The sequence below is a fragment of the Tetrao urogallus genome (genome assembly GCF_951394365.1).
Source record: "Tetrao urogallus genome assembly, chromosome: 7".
Taxonomy (NCBI): domain Eukaryota; kingdom Metazoa; phylum Chordata; class Aves; order Galliformes; family Phasianidae; genus Tetrao; species Tetrao urogallus.
Genome location: NC_136820.1, coordinates 4,984,951 through 5,006,217, shown reverse-complemented (window position 1 = coordinate 5,006,217; position 21,267 = coordinate 4,984,951). Strand labels below are relative to the sequence as shown.

General features: G+C 40.5%; 1 protein-coding gene across 1 annotated transcript in view; it reads right to left on the bottom strand.

Moving 5' to 3' along the window:
- Positions 1–21,267, bottom strand: part of BMPER (BMP binding endothelial regulator) — a gene marked incomplete at both ends in the record, with an annotated part of 142,987 nt that overhangs the window by 107,891 nt on the left and 13,829 nt on the right. The window contains 4 exons of the mRNA XM_079538534.1: positions 90–172; positions 959–1,049; positions 2,024–2,106; positions 12,731–12,830. Of these exons, the coding sequence (XP_079394660.1) occupies positions 90–172; positions 959–1,049; positions 2,024–2,106; positions 12,731–12,830 (357 nt within the window). The remainder of the gene's footprint in view (positions 1–89; positions 173–958; positions 1,050–2,023; positions 2,107–12,730; positions 12,831–21,267) is intronic.

Below are 21,267 nucleotides of genomic sequence, written 5' to 3'. Positions count from 1 at the left end.
CCTTATATTGTTTTGTTTTGTTATGACAATAATAACATGCCTTTCAAAGTTCATACAGGGAGACACAGTGCCAAAAGGCAAATACTTACAACACAAGAGCACTTGGTGCATTTATTTCCTTCAGGCCTAAATTCTTCTCCTTCATTGTAATGCCTCCCTTCAAATATACATCCTGGAAAACAGTATTTGGATAAGATTAGCTCAGGATACGACATTGCCTTTTTACTGCAACACATCCTTTCACAGGACAATATGAAAAGTAATTCATACATCCTCTCTGGTACAAATCACTCCAGAAGCCTTTGCAAAGGCCTTGAGAATCCCAAAATATAGTTTTGGGGAAAGCATTCTTTTACAGCAGTCAAATCTGTACCAATGAAATTGAGGCTAAATGAAGTCTTCCATTTAAAAGCAGCTTTGAAACATTTTCATAAACTTTACATTTTCTCGTTGCTTGTTCTTAGTCCCTGAGTTCGTGTTAGATATTGGCAGATATTTAAAAAATTACTGTAATAAACCCATTATATCACAACAGAAGCAGCACTTGCCTGTAAGATTTCTATTCGAATCAAATTAGCAATAAAACCAGGTTAATTTGCCACTGCTTCACAAAGGTAATACATTCACAGCATCTTTCAAAAAAAACAAACTTTCTTTTAGGATTACTCTTATATTTCCTCTCCAATCAAAATTCCAATCATCAGCCAGCAAAAAACAGCTGACTGACTCTCTGAAAAATATTGTAAAGACATGCAGCCATTGCCAGAGGCTACATGTTCTCTACTAAAAATATTAAGCATTCTCTTGTGTCGTGTAGTTATTACATGAGCCAGTGGCCCATATTTAGGTAACTAGTACAGTTTAAAAGCAGAGTTCAATCAGCCTCCCAGGTAATACTTGCTACCATTACAAAAACAGCTGCATGCATGGAGCAGCATCTCCCCATAGAATATCTCACCTGGACACACAGGGCAACACATCCCCACAACTTTGGATGGGTTTTTGCAATGAACAACACACTGCACCTCCGACTCTATTATCACTCCCTCCTGCAAAAGAGCAGATCACACATGTTCATTGTTACTTTACGTTGTGGTTGCTTTAAGGAGCTAAAATTCAGTTATTAACAGTACAGTTACAGCAGGGCAAATGCTGTGGAGAGCTGAGTGTCAAAGGCCCTTTACTTTCTGTCCCTGCTGCCTGGTATCAGGATGCAGGTTAATCCGCAGCCAAAAGATTCACTTGAGTCTCCCTGACTCCAGATGCAGGATTTGCCTTAAAATGCATCAGGTAAGAAAGGAAGCACCTTTTCAGGAGAAGGAATCCTGATTTATCAGGCATCCTTAGCCTGAGCAATCTGCCATGCAGCTTTGATGGAATCAGACACAAGGTATTCTCCCCCTCTCCCCTCAGAGGAAAAAGACTTAGCAGATAAAAGCACCTTGTTTTGTAGAGGTGAGATGCTTGTCTTTGATGCTTCTCCTGATAAGTATTAGTTAAATTAACATTTCCTGTACTACTTGTTCAAGGAGTCAAAGTCCATTTCAACAAACCTGGGGCTGAGGATCTGTGTATAAAAACGTTGCTATGCTTTTGTTAACAGGGCAAAAACTGAAGAAAAGATTTGACTGTGGGTTTCTCCGGAAGGGCATTTCCAGGTATGTGGACAACATACACACAAAAGCACTGAATTACTAAAACAGTCATTTGTATTTCAGAAAATACCTAATGCGCTGAGAAAAGAGGAATTATTTCAAGGTCAAGTTCAGAAGGAAATGGCACAGCCAAGTACCACTCTTTCAGCATCGTTTGGGCTCAGAGTACTCAGCTCATGTACAACCTACAATTCCGGATGCCTGGTTACAGTGGGTCACTTCTAAATGGATTTCAGCTGCTTTAAATGCAAAGTCTTTATTGCAGTTTAAGTATAAAATATTTTGGGTTATTGGAATTGGATAAAAAAGGCTCTGACTTTGTGGAAAAGCTCATGACTCAATTATTGTGGTACTTATGACATGCTTACCTGGCACTGGTATGTAATACAGGGATTGCTAGGGAGGTGCCATCTCATAGAGCTGTTGTATGTCTTTCCTCCAAAACTGCAGTCTGGAGGGAGAGACAGAAGCACACATCAGTCCAGCTGAATGCAGCAATTCCTGGAAGACTGCTGCTGAGGATCATAAAGCAGCATCCTTAATGTGCCCTGTTCTCTGCCTGGGGTTACTAGAAGAGCCAGAGCTGAGAGCTGACGAGCAGCATTGTGCCATGTCAGGTCTGGCAGCAGTCCCCTGGATGTCTGCTCCTAGTGCTCAACTGGCCAGGCTGCTTACAAACTGTAAACATTCCAAATAAGCCAAAATCAGCAGCAATTTGCCTAAAAATGTGTGTTGCTGGTAATTCAGTGGCCTGTTCGCGGGCAGCCTGTACTCTACCCCCGCACCAGAGGAAAGAGAATGTGAGAAGAGCCAAAAATGTCAGTCGTCCAGTCTGTCCCCATCTGTTACCAAATCCCCCAGGAGAGCTCTTCAGACAGTGCAGCTCAGAATGGATGCCATGACATCGGCAGCACTCCCCCATCTTTTTGCCTTTCCACTTTTGTGACACGAGACCAACATCCATGTAAACTAAAAGCCATCAGGCTCTCCGTGTGGATGGTAAGTAGGAACATTCTGGAGCCCCACAGGGTTTAGCTTTGTATGGCTTTCTGTGTTACACTGCAACTTCATTAACAGCAAAGAGGTTGGTTCACCCACAGACAGGTTCTGTGCACATGTTTTTAATGCAAAATGAAGTTTTGTTGAAGCCTTTTAGAAAAAAAAATATCTCATTTTTGATTCGAGATCCCATTAGTTTCTTTCTCACTCTTTTCACTGTTCTCTGGTATTTTGCAAACAACAAAAAAAAAAGAGAGAGAGAGAGAAAGAGAAAAAAGAATAAAATAAAATAGCAGACTTATTAAGTGGAAATAAAGCATTTGTTAAGAAAAAAGTTTGTTTATCAGTGTAAAATTGTACCAATTAAAAATTAATTATTTGGAGAGACAAAGTGAATCTGATCAAAAATTTTAAAATCAGCACATGACCCAATTCCTACAGAAAAAAATGCCCATTTTCCTTTTACTGCTGCAAGGGTTTTTTCTTAGTCTACTTTATTGAAATTAGGCTTGATCAAAGAGCCCAACCAACAAACAGAAGTCCTGACTGGACTGTGACAGCCCAGACACAGAATCATCAAGCACAAAAGTAAGATCAGTCAAATGATGCCACGGATGCCAAGTGATGCCATATACCTACCCACACCTGAGCAAATATGCTACCAGTCACCATCTGATATGCAAGGTGCCCTGTCCTGAATTGCTTTGGGCTACATTTTGCACCCTTCTGAAAACAAAGACAAGTTATCAGGCCTACACCAGTAGATCTTCTTCTAAAGTTCAAGAAAACTTTAGGGTGACAGATCTGAATGGCTGAGGAGCTTAAAATCCCAGCAAAATCATTTTGTATCCAAACCAAAATTGAAAGGAAACCTGGGGTATGAAGATTACTTACAAACTGATTGACTACCTCCAGTTAAATGAAAGAAGACTTGTACTGCAGTATTTGCAGCATTCAGAAGATCTTCTGTGTTAAGTAAAGATCAAAACAAGAGAATTCTGAAGGTGATTTGGCAATTTCACTAGCTTCAGTTGAAACCAGTATGTTTTTAAAAGAGTTGATCAGCAGTCTTAAGAACTGGCTGTGGTAACTCAACCCTTGACAAATACTGAAATACAGCTCTCAATCTCACTTTTTTCACCCCAGTAGCAAAGCGCCTACAAAGTGATTTTGAATAATCAGGTGTATACATTCTCAGTATATTAATAAAGCTCTGTGTGAGAACTTACACTTGGAAGTCAATGTCAAATGAGGAACTTGAAGTCCTATACATTTCTTAAGCATTATAAAGTCCCATTCTGAAACATATCATTTTTATATTGATATTTGTACCAAAAAAAAACCCTAAACAACCACGATTTGTACAGTATTTTGTCATAATCCTACTGCCCAGCGCAAATCCTGACAAAAGCAAAGCATTTTAGCAGCCTCTATTTGCAGAAAATGTGCCATACTGGGATTCTGAGTGCAATTCAAGGAAGTTTAAGTACATGCCTGCCCTCTAAGCACTCAAAATGGAACAAGTTGTGCTGCTGCACATCCATGCATGTGTTTTACCATATAGGTCTGGACTCTTCAGATGGCCCAGCTTGGAACCTATTTTTGACTGCAAACATATTTGCTCACCACTCATGTTTTTTAACTTAAAGTGTTTCCTCTGTACAAAAGTTAATGACCCTGTGCTAATCTGTGCGTGCAGAAGTGCAAACTAATCTGAAATTTTCAGTTTAAGGATTAGTCTGGCCAAAATCACAAGGACAGTGCAGCTATCCAAGAAGCACCAGCAATTGTCTTTGCATAAAGCAGTAAGATGGGATCCAATCTCTCACCATCCGTCAGCCACATACTCTGGTGACACAAGGGCTTTGCTGTCAGCACTTGTTGACAGCACAACAAAGGTCACTATAGCAGGGAGAGCTTGCAGGTAGTGAAAGTAAAATTTTGAAAGAGAAACCAGAATGGGTAAGTCTTAAGAAGAGCTAAGGGTATGGAGACTGCTCCCGAACATTGGCACAGGCCAGAAGGTTGTATGAAAAATTTAGAGCAGCATCATGCAAGCACCAAAGCTATGGCCACCATTTTTTCTCCAAAATGGAAGGAAAACAAAGCCTACATATCAGCCAGTTTTTGTGATCCTCACTTTCAGGGAAGAAATCTTTCATTTGACATCTGAAAACATATACCTGGACTTTCCTAAGCCACTTAATGACAGCACAGAAGTCTATGAGCCTCATTCAAATTCAGCTCGGTGAAACCTTCCTGCTCTAATGTGCCAACTTGATTTAGCCATCCTAGCTCACCCATGGTTAAAGGTCCACCACCACACTTGGTTAGTAAAGCAGCAGTCACTGGATGATTCCTGTTCAGAGACCCCAGTGGAGGTGCTGATGCACCTATTTCTAAAACAGAGCATGTCCTAACATATTTCAAGTTTCTAAAAGCCATTTAAATTCCCTTTGGAAATATTATTACATTAAGTTACCGTCTCCATTCTCCATTTGAAAGGGAGAGTGGGAGAAAATAATAAATCAAGAAAGACCAGAGCCTAGCACAATCACTTGAATGCTAAGCACTTACTTCAGACTGAATGCACACTTAAAGCCGTTGGAAGAAAGAACTAGAGAGAAGGTTTTCAGGAGAGGAACCCCAAAAGCTCATGAGAAGAGATTCCAGTTAGTTCACTGTGAGCCAGTAATTTTATTCTCATGACTAACAACCCACCAGTAAAACCTTTAGGATTCTACGTACAGGAGGACATTAAATATCACTGGTCTGTATCAATTTTAAGGGAGCTAATGTGTTTTGTGTCAGTCAAGAAGTGTGACCTAATTTTTTAGTCTTTCCTGCTTCTTTCTTCAGGAACAGCTGGTGTTTTATTAACGTAATATATTAACTTTAAGTTAGTTGTAGGTTTTGTTCCTATTACCACCTTCAATCCAAACAATTCAGATAAGTCCTAGATAAACATGCAAGCTGAAGGTTGCTTATCTGAACCAAACCTAACCACCAAACGCTTTGAAGTTGTTCAATTGTGATCTATGCAGTGAAAACTGCTAATTACCTTACAGTGACTTAATAAAGGCAAAATGATCTTCTACACTTGAGTCATTCCTGTACAATAAACTATAAATCGTAATCTCTTCTAATTTATTAATTTATCTGTTCTGGTTCAATGTCGTACACACCTTCTTTGAGCACCCTGGTTCCAAACATTATGAACCAATAATCTTTGGCTGATTTAATTTGAAAGAGAGCAATTTAATTCCAATTCAAATTCCATTTGAAGTAACAAAAAATGCAAGTTACATCAGATTTCATTAATGGCATGTGGGCAAGCTGACAATCAGGAAGCCATTTATCATTCCAGATCCTGCAACATTTTTAAATGACCCTTCTTTCTTCCCTAAACACCCAAGCACAGAGCAGTATCGTGAAAAGAAGTAAACCGACTGGAGAAGATAGGTTAGTAGTGCTCAAACTCAACCCGTGTCCTCAGAATTTCATTAAAAATAAGTTTTTGTGACTCAATTTGACATTGCCTAATAAGATTCCAGAAGAGAATTTTGCTTATTTTATGAGATGAGAATGAGAATAGACATTCTAATGAGAATTTTATAGACAAGTCATTTCCGTATTCTTGCAAGACAAAATGATAGAGTATAATAGACTGGCTCCCCATTTCCCTTTTCTTCAGCATTTTTCTTCTTCTATTAGTCTTTTTCTTGCTTTCCCTCCACTTTCTATTTGAAAAAATAACCTCTCTATTGACATGGAAAATAAACATCAGGAAAAAGAAAACAGCCAGAAGACATGTTTTATTTAGTTTTTGATAAATTAATCCTCAGGGAGGACCCAGGCATGCTAACACTAAATACCAGTTCTAGCCAAGCAAACAAAAAAAAAAAAAAAAGGGGGGGGGGGGGGGGGGGGGAACCAACAAAAATAACTTGTATATTGTGTAGTATTAAATCTGCTGGCAAAAATATGAGAAGTCTGAATCACATATATGCTTACTAGAAAATATATTTTCACATGTCTTAACAATGGCAAAGCCACTGACAGCTACTAGAAAATAAAACTTCATATTGGGTAATCCTGGTCTTCTTTCATCAACACAGAAGTAGAAAAATATATACAAAATCTCCCAAGCTTATTAAGTCATTCTCTAAACAGTGAAAATCCAACTCTTTCCCCTCTAACTGTGTACAATCAAACCTATTTGCAGCTGAGCCACTGCAATCATCATGACCAAGAGATATGAGAGGCAGGGGCCATACAAAGGGCATTCAACACAGTGGAGTAAAATGGCCATGGGAGCGAGCTATGCTGGGACCACAGTGCTCACAAGCATATGATGCAATCCAGCTCATGTTCACTGAACAAATAACAGCAGAAAGCAAGACAGCACCCCCTCCCAGTGCTTCGGTTTTGCTCCCCTCTGGACCTCAATTTTGCCTTTCCAAATGTCTCCTGTTTCACCTGTATGCAGGGGGTAGGGAAGAGTCATTACGTGGGGTCCATAAGAATCTTAAAGTCTAAAACACTGCATAGTTAGATCTGCCACTGATTCCTGTTCTGGTACCTAACGTGCTAGCCAAGGCTGACGACTGGAAAGACGTGACCTCCTATGGCTGTGAGGAGTGTGATGAACAATGTCATCATTTATTGCTGCTTTTCTCACACCGGCCAAATCCTTCACAATCAGTACATCTTACAATTTCAAAATTCTTACTCCGGTCACAGGTCTATTAAAATGTTTATCATATTGTTCCAGAGCAATGTTACATGGGAAAGCAGCATTGGAAAGCCTCCAACAGTCTTGAATTTTCTTCTACTTTGCTGCGCTGGACACAATGCCCACACACGTGGTACCAGTGCATCTGTGTATCACCACAGGCATCCCATACTATTTTCTAATACAAGAATTCTGAACAACTTTTCCATGATTACTAAGGTCCGGGTATCTGGTGTTTAACTGCGTAAGTATTTATGATAACATGGCAACACAGTGCATTAAAAATATTCTTACATAAATAGAGAATTAAAGTAATCAAGTGAACAAGAAAATCTAAAATTTCAGGCACTATATTGAGGCCATAGTATATAACAGATACCAAAGGGATCTCTTCATAAAAGAGTTAACTCAAAGGAAGTGGTGATGATATAGAGACCTCTTCTTAGGCATAGCCAGAAGTAACACAAGCTGACACCATAAAGGGATGATACTATCCTTAGCAGCAACCTGTCACTGCTACAAAATCCCTGCCTTTACTTGAAATACAAAGTTAAAAACTGCATGAATGTTGAGGTTAACTTGAACCCTAGCCTCAAGAAACTGGCCTCCTGGCTCAGAACTGCAGCACATTAATGCTGAGAGACTGAGAGGCAATGAGAAAAGTCAGCCAAAGAGTCAGACTTCATAGGTCCCCAAACCATCTCTTTCCACACTCAATTTCGGACAGATGCCAGGATTAGATGATTCAAATGAAGGTGAAAAGGTTTTTACTAAGACAATATATTATTACCTTCCCACCCCGTAACTTTCCATCCACCCATATCTCTAAGTTTGCCCTAAGGCATATGAGGATGGGCTGCATGTTATAGTGCCCATCAATGCCTCCACACAAAGTTCCCCTCCAAACTGGTGGCACCAAACTGGTATTATCTATTTCATTCTGGGAACTTTCACAAGCAAACTAAGTGCTGAGGGATTGGTAAAGTAGTCACAATAGCAATAAACTCCTAATCTCGCTCTAACTTCTTTGCAAGCCAGCCTTGGTAGAGGAAATTAGTTCAATCATAAAATATGATATCCTTTCCAAGAAACGTACAATTAACTGTGGTAGCTTTGGATATGCAATATTCTAAAGAACTAGCCATGCCCTTGCCTGGGCTGTGATTTCATTCTCTGGTAGACTCTTAAAAAATGGAGAATGGTTTGTGAAATTGTAACTTCGCTGATTAAAACAAAAAGAAAAAAGGAAGAAAGAAAGAAAGAAAAAACAGTAACTCTCAACAGTTAAAAGACACTGGGAAAGCAAAACTGCATGTAGGAATTGAAAGAAATTTCACAATGGCAAATGATACATATGACAAATAGCCATTGATTTTCCCTTTGTAATTCCATGGAATATTCATATTCTTAGGATAAAAGTAGGGTATGGCACATAATTTTAGAAGTGCAAACTTTATACAGCCCCGAGCTGGTAATACTTCTTCACAGAGCAAACTTATTATTGGAGGTGCAGAGAGCTCTATATCCAAGTGACACGTCTCCAACCAACTAAATAAGAAAATGCTGCCAAATCTATTCCTATAATCTCAGTGATCTCATATGTTTTCATTAAGCATATTAAATAAAATGAAAGATGAAAAGTGGCCCATTTGTCCTACGCTAAAGTAATGAGAGGGCTTAATTTTTCTTTCATACTTTCAAAATGAATAGTATGCTAGAGGTGTACGGTCTGTTTTATAAACTACAGTAAGTATCTGTCAGAAGAGTAATCTCACTGAAAGTTTTCTCTATTATGCTGGGTTGTTTACATTCTGCTTGCAGCAGGGAGCCATAATCACAGGTCTACATTTCTCTGTTCCAGACTTTGCACAAACACACAGTAAGAGCGGAGCCCTGCCCCACTGACTTCACTATCCAGGGTCCTCTGTGCTGAAAGTCAGGATCTGTGTTCAAATACATTGCCGGTCTCGAGGATTAAAATATTAAGTAAAGCCAAATCTCTTAATGTGTTAGGGACAAAATGTTGTTTCCATCCCCATGAACGTCATTCTGTTTTTCTTTCTGATTGCAAAAGCTGTACTTGCTGCTGTTTTCTTTTTCCTTTTCGTTTACGCACAGAAAGTGCTAAAAATTGCCTAAGTAGCATAAAGATACCAAAGCAGGAGCAAAGGACTTATGCTCAGTATGAAGTCATTTGCAGAAGAAATTCTCCAGCTGCAGTTCAGGCTCCCCAGTGAGCAAAGCTCTAAACACGGGAACTCAGCTGGATGCACCACTGCAGGCATACAGTATTTCTTAATTCCAGTACGGTTTATGCTATCAGAAATACTGGGCATACGTACCAGCCCTCATGCCTTCCCCAGAACAGCATAAAATATCCTGGCAGCAGTGTCACAAATGACTCATGAGTGGTGGTTTCCACTCTGGAAACATACTCTTTGGTTTTGATGTTATCCTCCTGTTACTGTATTCAATGACAGCAGCCACCCATTCATTCACTCATTCATTCATTCATTGCTTCAGAAGTTATGAAGACCTGAAGCTATCTAAGGGAGCTGGCAATAGCCCATAAAGCCTGATTAAGCCTTTCTAAGCTATGGGAACTATGCCAAGAAAAAAAAAAAAAAGCCATCAGGTTCTGGTGTGCTTTTTTTTTTTTTTTTTTTTTTTTTGGTAACATTTTGTTCATGTTTAGAAGAAATGCAACCAGCAAAAATCACAGCTTCCCTTTTCCTGCCTGCATTCCCTATGGGCATTCTGGCAGTCTGACAAAGTAGTAACTGAGAACAAACGCTGCAGGGTCAATCCCAGCTGCAGCTGAACTCCGCACTGAGAGTTCTGGGGATCTACAAGGACAGCAAAGGGAGCCGCTGGGACACAAAGAGGGCTGAAGAGCCTCACAGCCAGGCTGGTGTGTACATCCTTCATTCCCCAAATGCTTCCCACAGGACACTTGTTTCAAATTTTTGCACAGAACAGAGAGGGAATTCTAGCAGCATTCAGAAGAGCAGGAAAGCAAGCAGCTTCCCCAGAGAGCTGGTTCCATCTTGTCTCTTTCTCTGGCACCAGAACATCCCAGTGAAAATGCCTGGCATCGAGACTGATGCAGTTACACAAGAGACTGATGCAGTTACACAAGTGCATAGCAGCTTTACCTTTCGCTTTACCCTTCAGAAAAAAAGAAAATATTCAGTAGTTTAGCATTCCCTTTACAAGATTAGGCCCTCAAGAGCCTCTTTTTTTTTTTTTTTAAATTCCAAAATTTAAAGCTTGCATCTTAAGTACATAGAAACTGCTGTCTAGAATCAATTGAGCATCCTTCCAGCCAAGTGCCTCCTCTCTGATGGCATCAATTTCCTCTGCCATTTTGTCACCAGTTACCAATGTCCTAAGAACCTTCTGCAGCACCTCACAGTCAGTTCTGCACTCATGCAGTATCTGCAATCCTTCTGTTACTTCAGGCTCTACTAGACCATTTTGAGCATCTTGACAAGTTGAGAACTCTGAAGAAACTGCTGGTAACCTTTTTTCATTACAAAAGCAATCACTCACTGTCTCCATCTGCCTGTTCTTTGCTAATGAGAAGTATTTATCTACAAACTCGGGGCTGCCTAGTTTCTGTAGGAGAATTTGATGGGAAATCTTGTTGGATGCCCAATAGAAATGCAGGAAGATATCTACCAGATCACTGTCTGTATACTTAACTGAGCCCTCCAAAAGACTCCAGCAGTTTTATAATACAGTGTTATTCCCACTTAGTTACCTATATGTCTCTTAATTCTATTTTTTTAACACTTTTATTAATTTTCCCATTAGAGACATCAAACATACTAATCTGCAGGTGCCAGTCTCAAGTCTATTAACAATGTATAATGTAATATTCACATCAATTCAGGGTAACAACAGGAAATCAGAATTAAAATTTCAAAGTAATGATAATATTTATCTTTAGCTTACTTAAATGTCTGTATCCTCATCTTTGAAACATTCACTTTTTTTAGTGCAGAATCATTTTGTGTGCACAAGTGTGCATACATGTAAAAATTTCAGGAAATTGACCAGCTACACTTCATCCCTTTTCCAAAATGGAGAATTAGCATAATCAAACTAAAATTAGGACATTTTTGCTATAAATCTGACACTAAATAAAATTTGACTAAATAAATAAATTACATTTAACTTCTGTGAAAACTTTAACTACAAATTCTCTTTCAGTAATGCTTTCTGTTTTTTTTCCATTTCATTTCCTTTTCTTCTAACTAGCAACCTTAGACAAATCTTTAGCCTAGGATTTGCCAAACCTATTCTAAAGCTGCAGCACAAGTGAAGACCAGCTAGCACAACCCTGCAGTCATTCAGGAAAAACATATATCCATCACGTTTCTCCTGTCTGAATTTCAATGTAACCTGTTCTGCATTTGTATTTCCTCTGGGAAGGCAATAAATGCTCACATTTCCCAACAATTTATCCTACTGCACCTCTCTTCTAAACTGTAATACCACTGGGGAATTAAACAACACAGAAGAGAAACAGGAAAAGTGAATCCGTCTGAATCCCTCATTCTCCACTTTGTGGGCTGCATCAGCAATCTCTCAGCAAAATCACTGTTTTACTGCATATAACTTACTGAATTACAATTTAAAAAAGACTTTCTCAACTTAATCTATTTTCACACTTTCCACATGTGCAAGCTTAATAACTGGATACCGTGCATTTTAAGCAATTAATTTATTATTTTCTATCTGACATTTAGCTCCTTCTGAAGAGCTTTGAGGATACAGTGATGGTCAAGAATACATACATAGTGTTCAGATTGTAACCCACTTTGGCTTTAACAAAAGTGTCATTGATATTATTATTTGAACCAGGATAAAATGAATAGAATTTGGTTTATTTGTTTCTAGTACTGGGAAAAATAGAATGGATAATTATCATGTTTTTTATTATTAGAAAGCATTATTTCTGCTATGTCCAACCACGTGGGAAGTTAAAGAAATTCTTATGGATCTGTTACCATAAACAGATTGATTTTGATGTCAAGTATTTCCAATAGAAAAAGCTCAACAGGAGACACCACTCAAAAGACTGACAACCTTCCAGTGAAGTACAATCAAGATGTATTCCTAGAGGACTGCCACTGCACAAGACCTAACAATAGCAGGATGGAGATGTCAATTTACATTATCTTCACCAGCTTTTGAAATGTATGGATTATAATTGTGGTTACTGTCCTTTCGGTGACTAGCTGAGAGGTTTCTGACTTTGTCCCATCTCCGGCAATATAAATTCGAACAGATAACACTTTTTAAAGGAGAGAAAAAAGCAGGAAGAGCACCACACCTTTGCAACGTTCACAGCAAGCTCCCCTCTGCTTTATGACAAGAGCACACTCCTTGGAAAGCAGGGGACACTTCTCTCTTCTGCACGTCACTTCCTTATTCTGGAAATAAACAAACAAACAAATAAATAGAAGATATCGCTTATAAACTGCACCCATGGTTTAGTTTCATGCAACTCAGAAAATAAAACATGAGCTTAGCAATCTGCTCTCTTGCTTCTAAAGCTTTTGTGATTAAAAACGCCCTCTGCTCTTGAAGGGCTGCAGTAGAAGATAGCCTCTGAATTGTCCAGAAGCATGAGTAAACACTGTTCTACTAGGACAATAATTCATAACTGCAACACATTATAGTACAGAAAACGTGCCTTGTTGAAGAAATCCACTTTATCATGCTAGCTGCATGATGTGCTTAATAAAATATCCTTGAGGTCCTGAGGTGTTGCCCCATGAACCACACTGTTTAGGAGTCATTTTTCATACTGACATAAGAGAGACATCTGAAGAAGAGCTGAAATATTTAGAGAAAACTAAACACTCTTGCGGCACTGAAATCATTTTTAGCTAGCAGTATTACCTGACTACGCAGGAGTCCTTCAAAAGAGGCTGCTATATACTACACTATGAAAGAAAATTCCATGATTTATCTCTTTCTCCCCAAAATACTTAGAATCAATGAAATAATACAAGCAGGTAGAATTACTGTACATTATAGTGTCATCTTTCTACAGCAAAGAGACAGTAATGATGAAGGCCAAAGAGCATGTTGATCATATTAAGGGATGTCAATATAGGTTGTGTGACAATAAGCAGAAGAAATGTTCCATTTATAGCCTGACTTTACCCTGTAGTGTCAACCACTCTGGTTAACCCTAGCTATAAAGACAGAAAACAAATACTTGAGGTTTTTTTTCAGTCAAATTTTGATACTTGAAATTCCTGACTGAAATTAGCCCTCTGAAGTGACCTCTGCCTGTAATTAGTAGCTCAGTTCATTAAGAGACACAGGTGGACGTTACTAGATGCAAGCACCCACCTCACCCAATCTTATGACTTAATTAGAGACCAAAAAATAAAGGAGAAGAAAAATGTAAATCATAAAACTAAACCACGCTTTCCAGTCCTTTTCTTTTGTTCCCTGTGGCCTCATTCAAGGTGCCTGTGGAGGATAACACACAGCTTTTATTACACTCCAGCCCTTTGTCTAAAATAAGAGGTTTATTTTCTTCAAAGTCACTGCCTGATCTGATGGGAGCTATAAAGGCTCTTCAATCTTATCAGTGTAAATGAGGAATAACTCCAGCCAAGACACTGTGAAATCAGTAAGTGAGGATCTGGCTCTAAATTGCTGCTCAGATGAAATGCAGCTGCAGTGACATGAGCTACTGTGAAGAGGCAGGTCACTGCTAGTCACCAATACGTGCTGGTGGCTTTGCATTCCTCCAATACTGCAGAGCAAACATACATGCAATGTAAACAGTCTAGTTAGAATGAATTTATGAGAATGCTCCAGTTCGGGGTTGTCACAAAACAGCTGCATCAGCAAGACTGCCTCAGCAACTTCTTTCTAGTACACAGGGTGAAATTCTACTTTTCTTTAGGTGAACGCAGTGCCCCTGACTTGGCTTTAATTCAGCCCACTAAAAGACAGCAGAAACAACTTCACTGAATCAGCTACATACATTCTGTATTTTGAAGGGTTCTGATAAGATCTGATTATCTTTAGCAAAACTTTGTCCAATGCAAGATTTAAAAAGTGTAGTGGCACCATTCCCTCTATCTGCAGGACAGTCTTCTGCATGGTGAAAGTGAATTTGAGGGAAGAGCAAAATCCATTGTGCAGTGTGTTCCTTTGAAGGACATGATTGACCTAGCTGAGGCATATCATGGACTCACTGGATGTAGGACATATTGTGTCCCACTAGGTCAAACTAGCTGGGTAGAACCCATATTATGGGGCTTGGCAGGCAGCTGCCCATCACACTCCCTGAGGAAGGAATCACTATTGAGGATGAAAGAAGAGGAAGAGTAAAAGAGATCTGTATAGCTTTTTGATCCCTCATTCCCAGAATGCCCTGAGTTGAGCTGGGAGGCACTCACAAAGATCATCCAAATCCTGGCTCCACAATGGACCACCCAAGATTCAAACCATATGTCTGAGTGCCCAAACACTCCTGGAAAACCAACAGGTTTGAGGCCATACTCCCAGGGCAAATGTCTCCTGTAGCCCAACTTTCCAGCCAGCTTCTCCCCCTTTCTCCCAAGCGTGGACTTCCTTGCCCTGCCCTCAGGTATATCCTGACATGAGCATTCCTTTACAATCCTAAAGATGAGCCCAACACATATTTAAGCAGAAGATGCTTGCTAGATACTGTTCCTAACTTTAGCCTAGGTCACTTAAATAAGAAATAATCTCTGCCAATAACAAATTTGGTGCCATTGACCCAATCAGTGAGTACAGCTAAATTTGGATCTCACTCCCCTTACCATCAGCAATACTAGGGGTTAAAGCCCAAACTCCTGACCTTCACTACAGGTGAGGATCAAGTAACTGGAACAAGAAAGAAAAACTCAGTGTGAGTCATAACCTAGCTATAGATGGAAGATTTTGGAGTTCATGACCTGGCAAAGAGAACAAGGGCTGTTTTACGTTAAGTAGCTATTCCAAGTAAATCATCTTAATTGTTCATGGTGCAACTAATTCCACTTTAAAAATAAAAAAAAAAAGAAAAAAGAAAAAGAAAAGAGAAAGAGAAGAATAAGATCATCTTTGTCCTATGAAGAAGAGGTTACAGCCTCCTGTCTACAGGACCAGCTCTGTGTGCCCCAGGTAAGCAGAGCCAGTCCTTTGCCACCAGGAGAAAGGCAGCCAAGCCCTGAAGCAGAGTGGGATTTGCAAAGATAGTGTTCCTCCTCTGCAGCTGGTGTTGCAGGCAAGCAGGAGGTCAGAAACTGGCCTTGTCAGATGCCACCCTAAAGTGCCTAACTCCCTGTGCAGGCAACATGTGGAAAAAATAGGCCAGAAGATGTGGAGGAAAGGGTTAATACTGTGCTGATCCAGCATAGGACAGCAGCAGCAGATAAAATAGGGCTGGTAAATCATTGTTTAGTCTATTGCAGTCAGGCATTATCCACCGCAGATCTCCCAGGCCCACAGGGTGTAAAAGTACAAGGATAAAACAAAGAGCAATTGTCACCAGCAGGTATTTTTCACACTGTCATCCAAAACACTGCTCTTAATGCATACTGTCCATCTGCTCGTTTCAATTTTGTTGCCTCCCTCATTTCTGTTTCACAAGGGCAAAGCGGGCTGCAAGAGCAAACGGACTTCAGCAACAAATCTTCTTCTTCCAAATGCATCCCCCTGCTGTCCCCAGTAATCATAACATAACATTTCACTATTTGTCCCAACCATACATTTAAAATGTTGCTAGGTAGCTGCATGCAGGAGCGCTGCATTACCAAACCTCCATCTGTGTTGTCAACAGCACCCCTGGAGTTGTTGAAAGCTCGCAGATACTTTGATTTCTGCTGTTCTTAGCAGAAAACTTCTTAGACAGCAACATTCAGAAACCAACAGTTATGGGAAGGTGGGGGATTTTTTTCCTTTTGTTTGAAGGACGTGCACTCTGGCACCAAGAAGTGCGGAAGAGACACATGGCTCATAAATACATAAACCATTTGCTAAATCAGAAACCTGGGAGTCAGTCAAAATCCATAATAGGATCCCAAGATTCATAATAAATAACTTGTAATTATAGTCCTGCACCGTAGTTATTTTAAACAGATGGCTTATAGATTCACATCTGGGTGGTTTTTTTTCCTATTTTTTAATTTGGTGCTCAGGCACACACACACCCACACAAGGGGAGAGAACATTGCAAGAGATCAGCTAAGGTTTTTGTTAGTGTTGGAAAAATATGTATTTTCTAAAAGAGATCAGGCTGATCCAGAACTATGCTGCCACTGATGCAACTCCCCACGAGCACCTGGTAAAGGACTTGCACTGGAATTTGGGGTTCCCTCAGAAGGGAAAGTGTAGGGATGTGCTGCAGCATCACCCTGGGCTCTTCCCCTGTGCTTACAGAACCCAATAGTGGAGAAGTTGCTTTTTAATGCATCTGGCAGAAGACCAGAAAGTTTTGTCAGGTGCCCGCATTTCTCCCCTCTCCCACACTCTGCCAGTGGGAACCAAAGATTTCTTCTTGAACCTGGCTTGCAAAGGTGATGCCAAATTCCCATATGAGAGAGGTATATTAGCTAGGGCTAATACTGGTGGTGCCACTTCATGTTGCCTTTATTGCAATCCCCTCTCAACATAATTTGTTCAACTTCCACATACACTTCATATTTTTACCTTCCAACAAAGGTCTCTGCACAAAGTAGCCCTGTCTAGTGACAAAATATATCAGACTAAAGGCATTAAACTGTGAACTACAGTTAAATAAGATGCCAACATGAAAAAAAATAGATATAAAAAAAAAATCAACAACAAAACCAACAACCAAAAAAAAAAAAAAGACCCTAAAAATAAATCTGAATATTTGGCAAAGACCTTAGAGCAGATGTGTGCCAAACCACAGCTTGGAAGCTGCAGCCAACTTTTACAGGGTTCCCCACTGGGTTCCAGCCGGCTCACAGCAGCCACCAGGAGGATGGCTCTTTTCAACCTGGATGTGGCTTGGAAGAGATAAAAACTGGGAGTCCGTTTTGTTTCTTCAGGGCTGCACCCGTCAGCAGTACTGCAAGCCCCAGCCTTGGCTGTTGGCCGGTTGCGGAAGGCCAAGCAGATGTGGATTCTCAGGAGGCCAGATTTCCATGTAAAAATTCAGGGGTTTCGTCTCTTTTTTTTTCTTTTTTCTTTTTTGTAAATGCGTTCAGAAGACTAGCACTGCGTTTCTGATATCCCGAGGATGTTGAGGGTTCATACTGAATAGGAGAAATGCTGCTTAAATTTTCATTTAACCAAAGAAAGCGATAGAGAGCTTGTTGTAAAAGCAAGGGGAACAGATCTGGTAGAAGCAAGAGCTACCATTAATGGCTAATCCTGAAACTGTTCACTTTTGACCATTGCTCATCGCAGTACCACTAGCATCTCATCAGTAACACTGATGATACTCCTCCTGCAGCAGTCCAGAGCATCCTGAAGCTCCTGCAATAAGAATAATCCTCCAAAACAATAACTATTTTCAAACAATGGTGAAATCTACCCCCAGGGAATTTGGGATGGGGCTTTCCAGTGTGAAGAAAAGTGCCATTTAAAAGGAAGGAGGCCTGCGTGCTTCAATCACTATGGCACGGTGAGGCACAGTGCGGGCTGCAGGAGGGTTGGAGCAGGCCATAGCCTGGTGCTGCCAGCTCTGCCAGGCATCGCACACAGCCAGGGCAGCCTCACAGTGCCCACAGAGCCATGCTCACTCCACATAAAGCCCAGGGGCCAACACTGGCCACAGGCTCTGTCCCTCAGCAAAGCTGGGGAGCGCAGGCTCTGCACTCATTTCATGCAGACAGCCTCGATATCATGCCAGCTTGAACTCGAGAACAGGCTCAGGCACGTGCATAACTCATGCTCTAGACAAATCCTGAGGCACTTTCTGAAAATACTACCTCCGTTCTTTTGGCACTCTTGCCTGGAATTTCACATCTTAGGGCTCATCTGCAAACTTCCCTGCAACTGGGGAAGCTGATCTAGCAGGAGAGACCTGCAAAGTACTGTGAGACTGCTGTCTGCAAGGATCATTTCCCCACCTGAGCAGGAGCTGTGCAGTGCAGCCCCAGGGAGGAGACACTGCTCCCCAGGGAGAGCTGTTTGCAGGCATTTCAGACCACTGTCAAGGGGAGTGACAGAAGAAAGAAAGTCCAATTTCCCTGGACTTGGTCTACCATGGTCTATCATGCTAGATGTTCTTTTAAGTATGGGGTGGAAAAATATTCCTCTATGAAACAGTGACCATCTTCTGTAAAATGATACCATTCCTTTTGTTTACCCATGTAAACTCACAAACACAAAGAGACACCCTTCACCATACAGGGAGAGAAGCCTTATTAAATATAAGCCTGTTCTCCATTTCAATGGATCTATTCAGAAGGGTGTAACCAAACATGTGCTGCAGTACTTCCAGCCCTGCTCACAGTACAACACAACTACAAGTTCAGCACAAACTGCATTAGACAGATGCAAATGACAGCATTTCATCAGGAAAAAAATATGTCAGTGCAGATGACAGAGCATCCTTCTCCTTTTTTTAGGAGTGCGCACAGTTGCCTCTGATTCACTCGCTCATCCCTGTGACCTCTTTGGTTTATCTGCCTTAGTTTCGAGCTCCATGCCACATACATGTGGAGCAGGGAGAAGACTGCAGGTCTCTGTACTGGTACCAGCCACTGACTCCCCAGGAAACGGGATTAAAGCAAAGGTCCTGCTGAAAGATGACACCGAATTTCACTGCAAATGGATATTTCTCACCACTGAGACAAACACATTAGTATGTGCAAATCATTCAGGATGTATCACTCACAACCCCTTCTAGAATGAACAGATTTTTTTTTTCAGTGTTTCATGATATTCACCAGCATGAGGAAAGTGACCTCTGTGGCTCGCTTCAATCCTGATATTCCCTGACAGCAGCCTGCTGCACTATCACATAGTGAAAATGAAGTCCTTTCCCCTTACATTTGCTTGCACTAATGAAACAGCATAGATTGCAGCTGGAATCAGAGTCCTGTCAGATCAAACACTGCCTGAGCACATTGTAGGAGCAGGTCCCTCCTCCAATGTGCTTGTCAACAAAGCTGACACAGCTGGATTAAATGACCACAACTGCACTTTAAGTCAGAAGGAAAGCCAGAACAGGATCCAGACCTCCTTGCTCTCCGTCTCCCTGTTTCCACCTCCACCTTCAAGTGTCACCTAGGTCACCTAGCCTTAGAGCTCATTAACTATACAGATGAAGGCAAAACTCTCCAGGTGTCAAGAGAATAGTGTGTGATGTACTTTCAGCAACAGAAGATGCACTCTTCAGAATTTCCCAGTAGCTTACACTGCTGTTCAAAACACTATCCAGTTTTCCAGGAGTCAGGATTCATGGGAGGGCTAAACTCTGGGGTTCTTATAGAGGACCTTTGCACTTCACAATGTGTATGCATTTAAAATTCACACTTTTTTTCCCCTTTCTGTGTTTTCAACAATATATACGTATATATATTTGTATTTTGTTCATAAAGAACTCATATTAATTATGAAAGCCAGCTAAAGCTGATGTAAATACCTAAGCAAAAGAGTAGTTATAGGCAGTACCTGTTTCTTTAAAGCTCCTGGTGGATACGTGTACCTGTGCTGCTAGAAAGGATTGTGTCCCATTGAGCTCATGCTTTGCCCCTCACCAGACATTCCCAGTCACACAGATCAGTCAACAAAACTTTTCAGATGATCACAGGCCAACTCATTTCGGCAAAATGAGTGATCCTGAAAAGCGTGGTCGAAACCCAGCCTGGCTTCTGACAGAAGCCAATCAGGCAGATATATTCTCCCAGAGAAGAAAGAAAAACAAGATGTGCCAATGGTTTAAAAGAGATGGTTAAACCATGTGAATTCAACAGATTTTAGATCAAGCCACCATGTCATGCTCTACCCCATCTCAAAAATGAACATTATCCTTGTTTTGTCAAAAGAGCCTCCAACAACACGCTACTTATTTTTCTTAACTATTTCCATCCTGGTTCTATAGTTTATGTCAATTTAATTTTCCAGCAGATTGATTGCCAATAAGAGAAATGCAAAACCACAAAAACTGGAAGGAAAAAAAAAACACAAACACACCAAATCTAAGTCCATCAGCTCAAAATTCCTATTTTTGGACGAGTTCACTGTATCTCTTGCAAGCTGAATACTAATTGATGGTCATTTCTTTTCTATTAATGTAAATTAAAACTTGACCTGAAAAATATTTTAAAGAGGTGTGAGGACTGATATTTTGTAAAAATCATTTCATCGTATTTTGATGGGCTAAATCTACAAATCTACGTTGTCCAAACAACAGTTAGCCGTCATTGTATCTTTACTGCCTTCTGTGTCTGAAGTCTGCTTACTCAGCCTTTACACGGGAGATTTAGATAGTGGCAAATATACTGGTCTTGGGTTTGAGCCTGTTCTAAAAATGTTGAACAAAGCAGCCCTTGAGGCAATGTACTTCTTAAAGGCTTTAAAAAGCCCAATGGGCCTCCTAACTTTGCAACAAGTCATATCCCATGAAGAAATTCACTTCTGTACAACACAAGAACTGAGTTAGATTAAAGAAAAAGGAAGAAAAAAAAGCAAGGTCCCCTGCTGCTCTGTCTGGCCAGAATCATGTCTTTTACTGCCCATATCCTCTAAAGAAACGATGCTCTCATGATATATTACCCTAATACATCACCAAGTGACAGTTTTCTCATGATACAGTATCCTCAAAGATGTGATGCATGCCAGAAGCAGCAACAGGAGATCTTGGATGGGGAGGGGAGGTAAGGGGAGGATTTTCTGTTTTCTTCCAAATTTTCAACC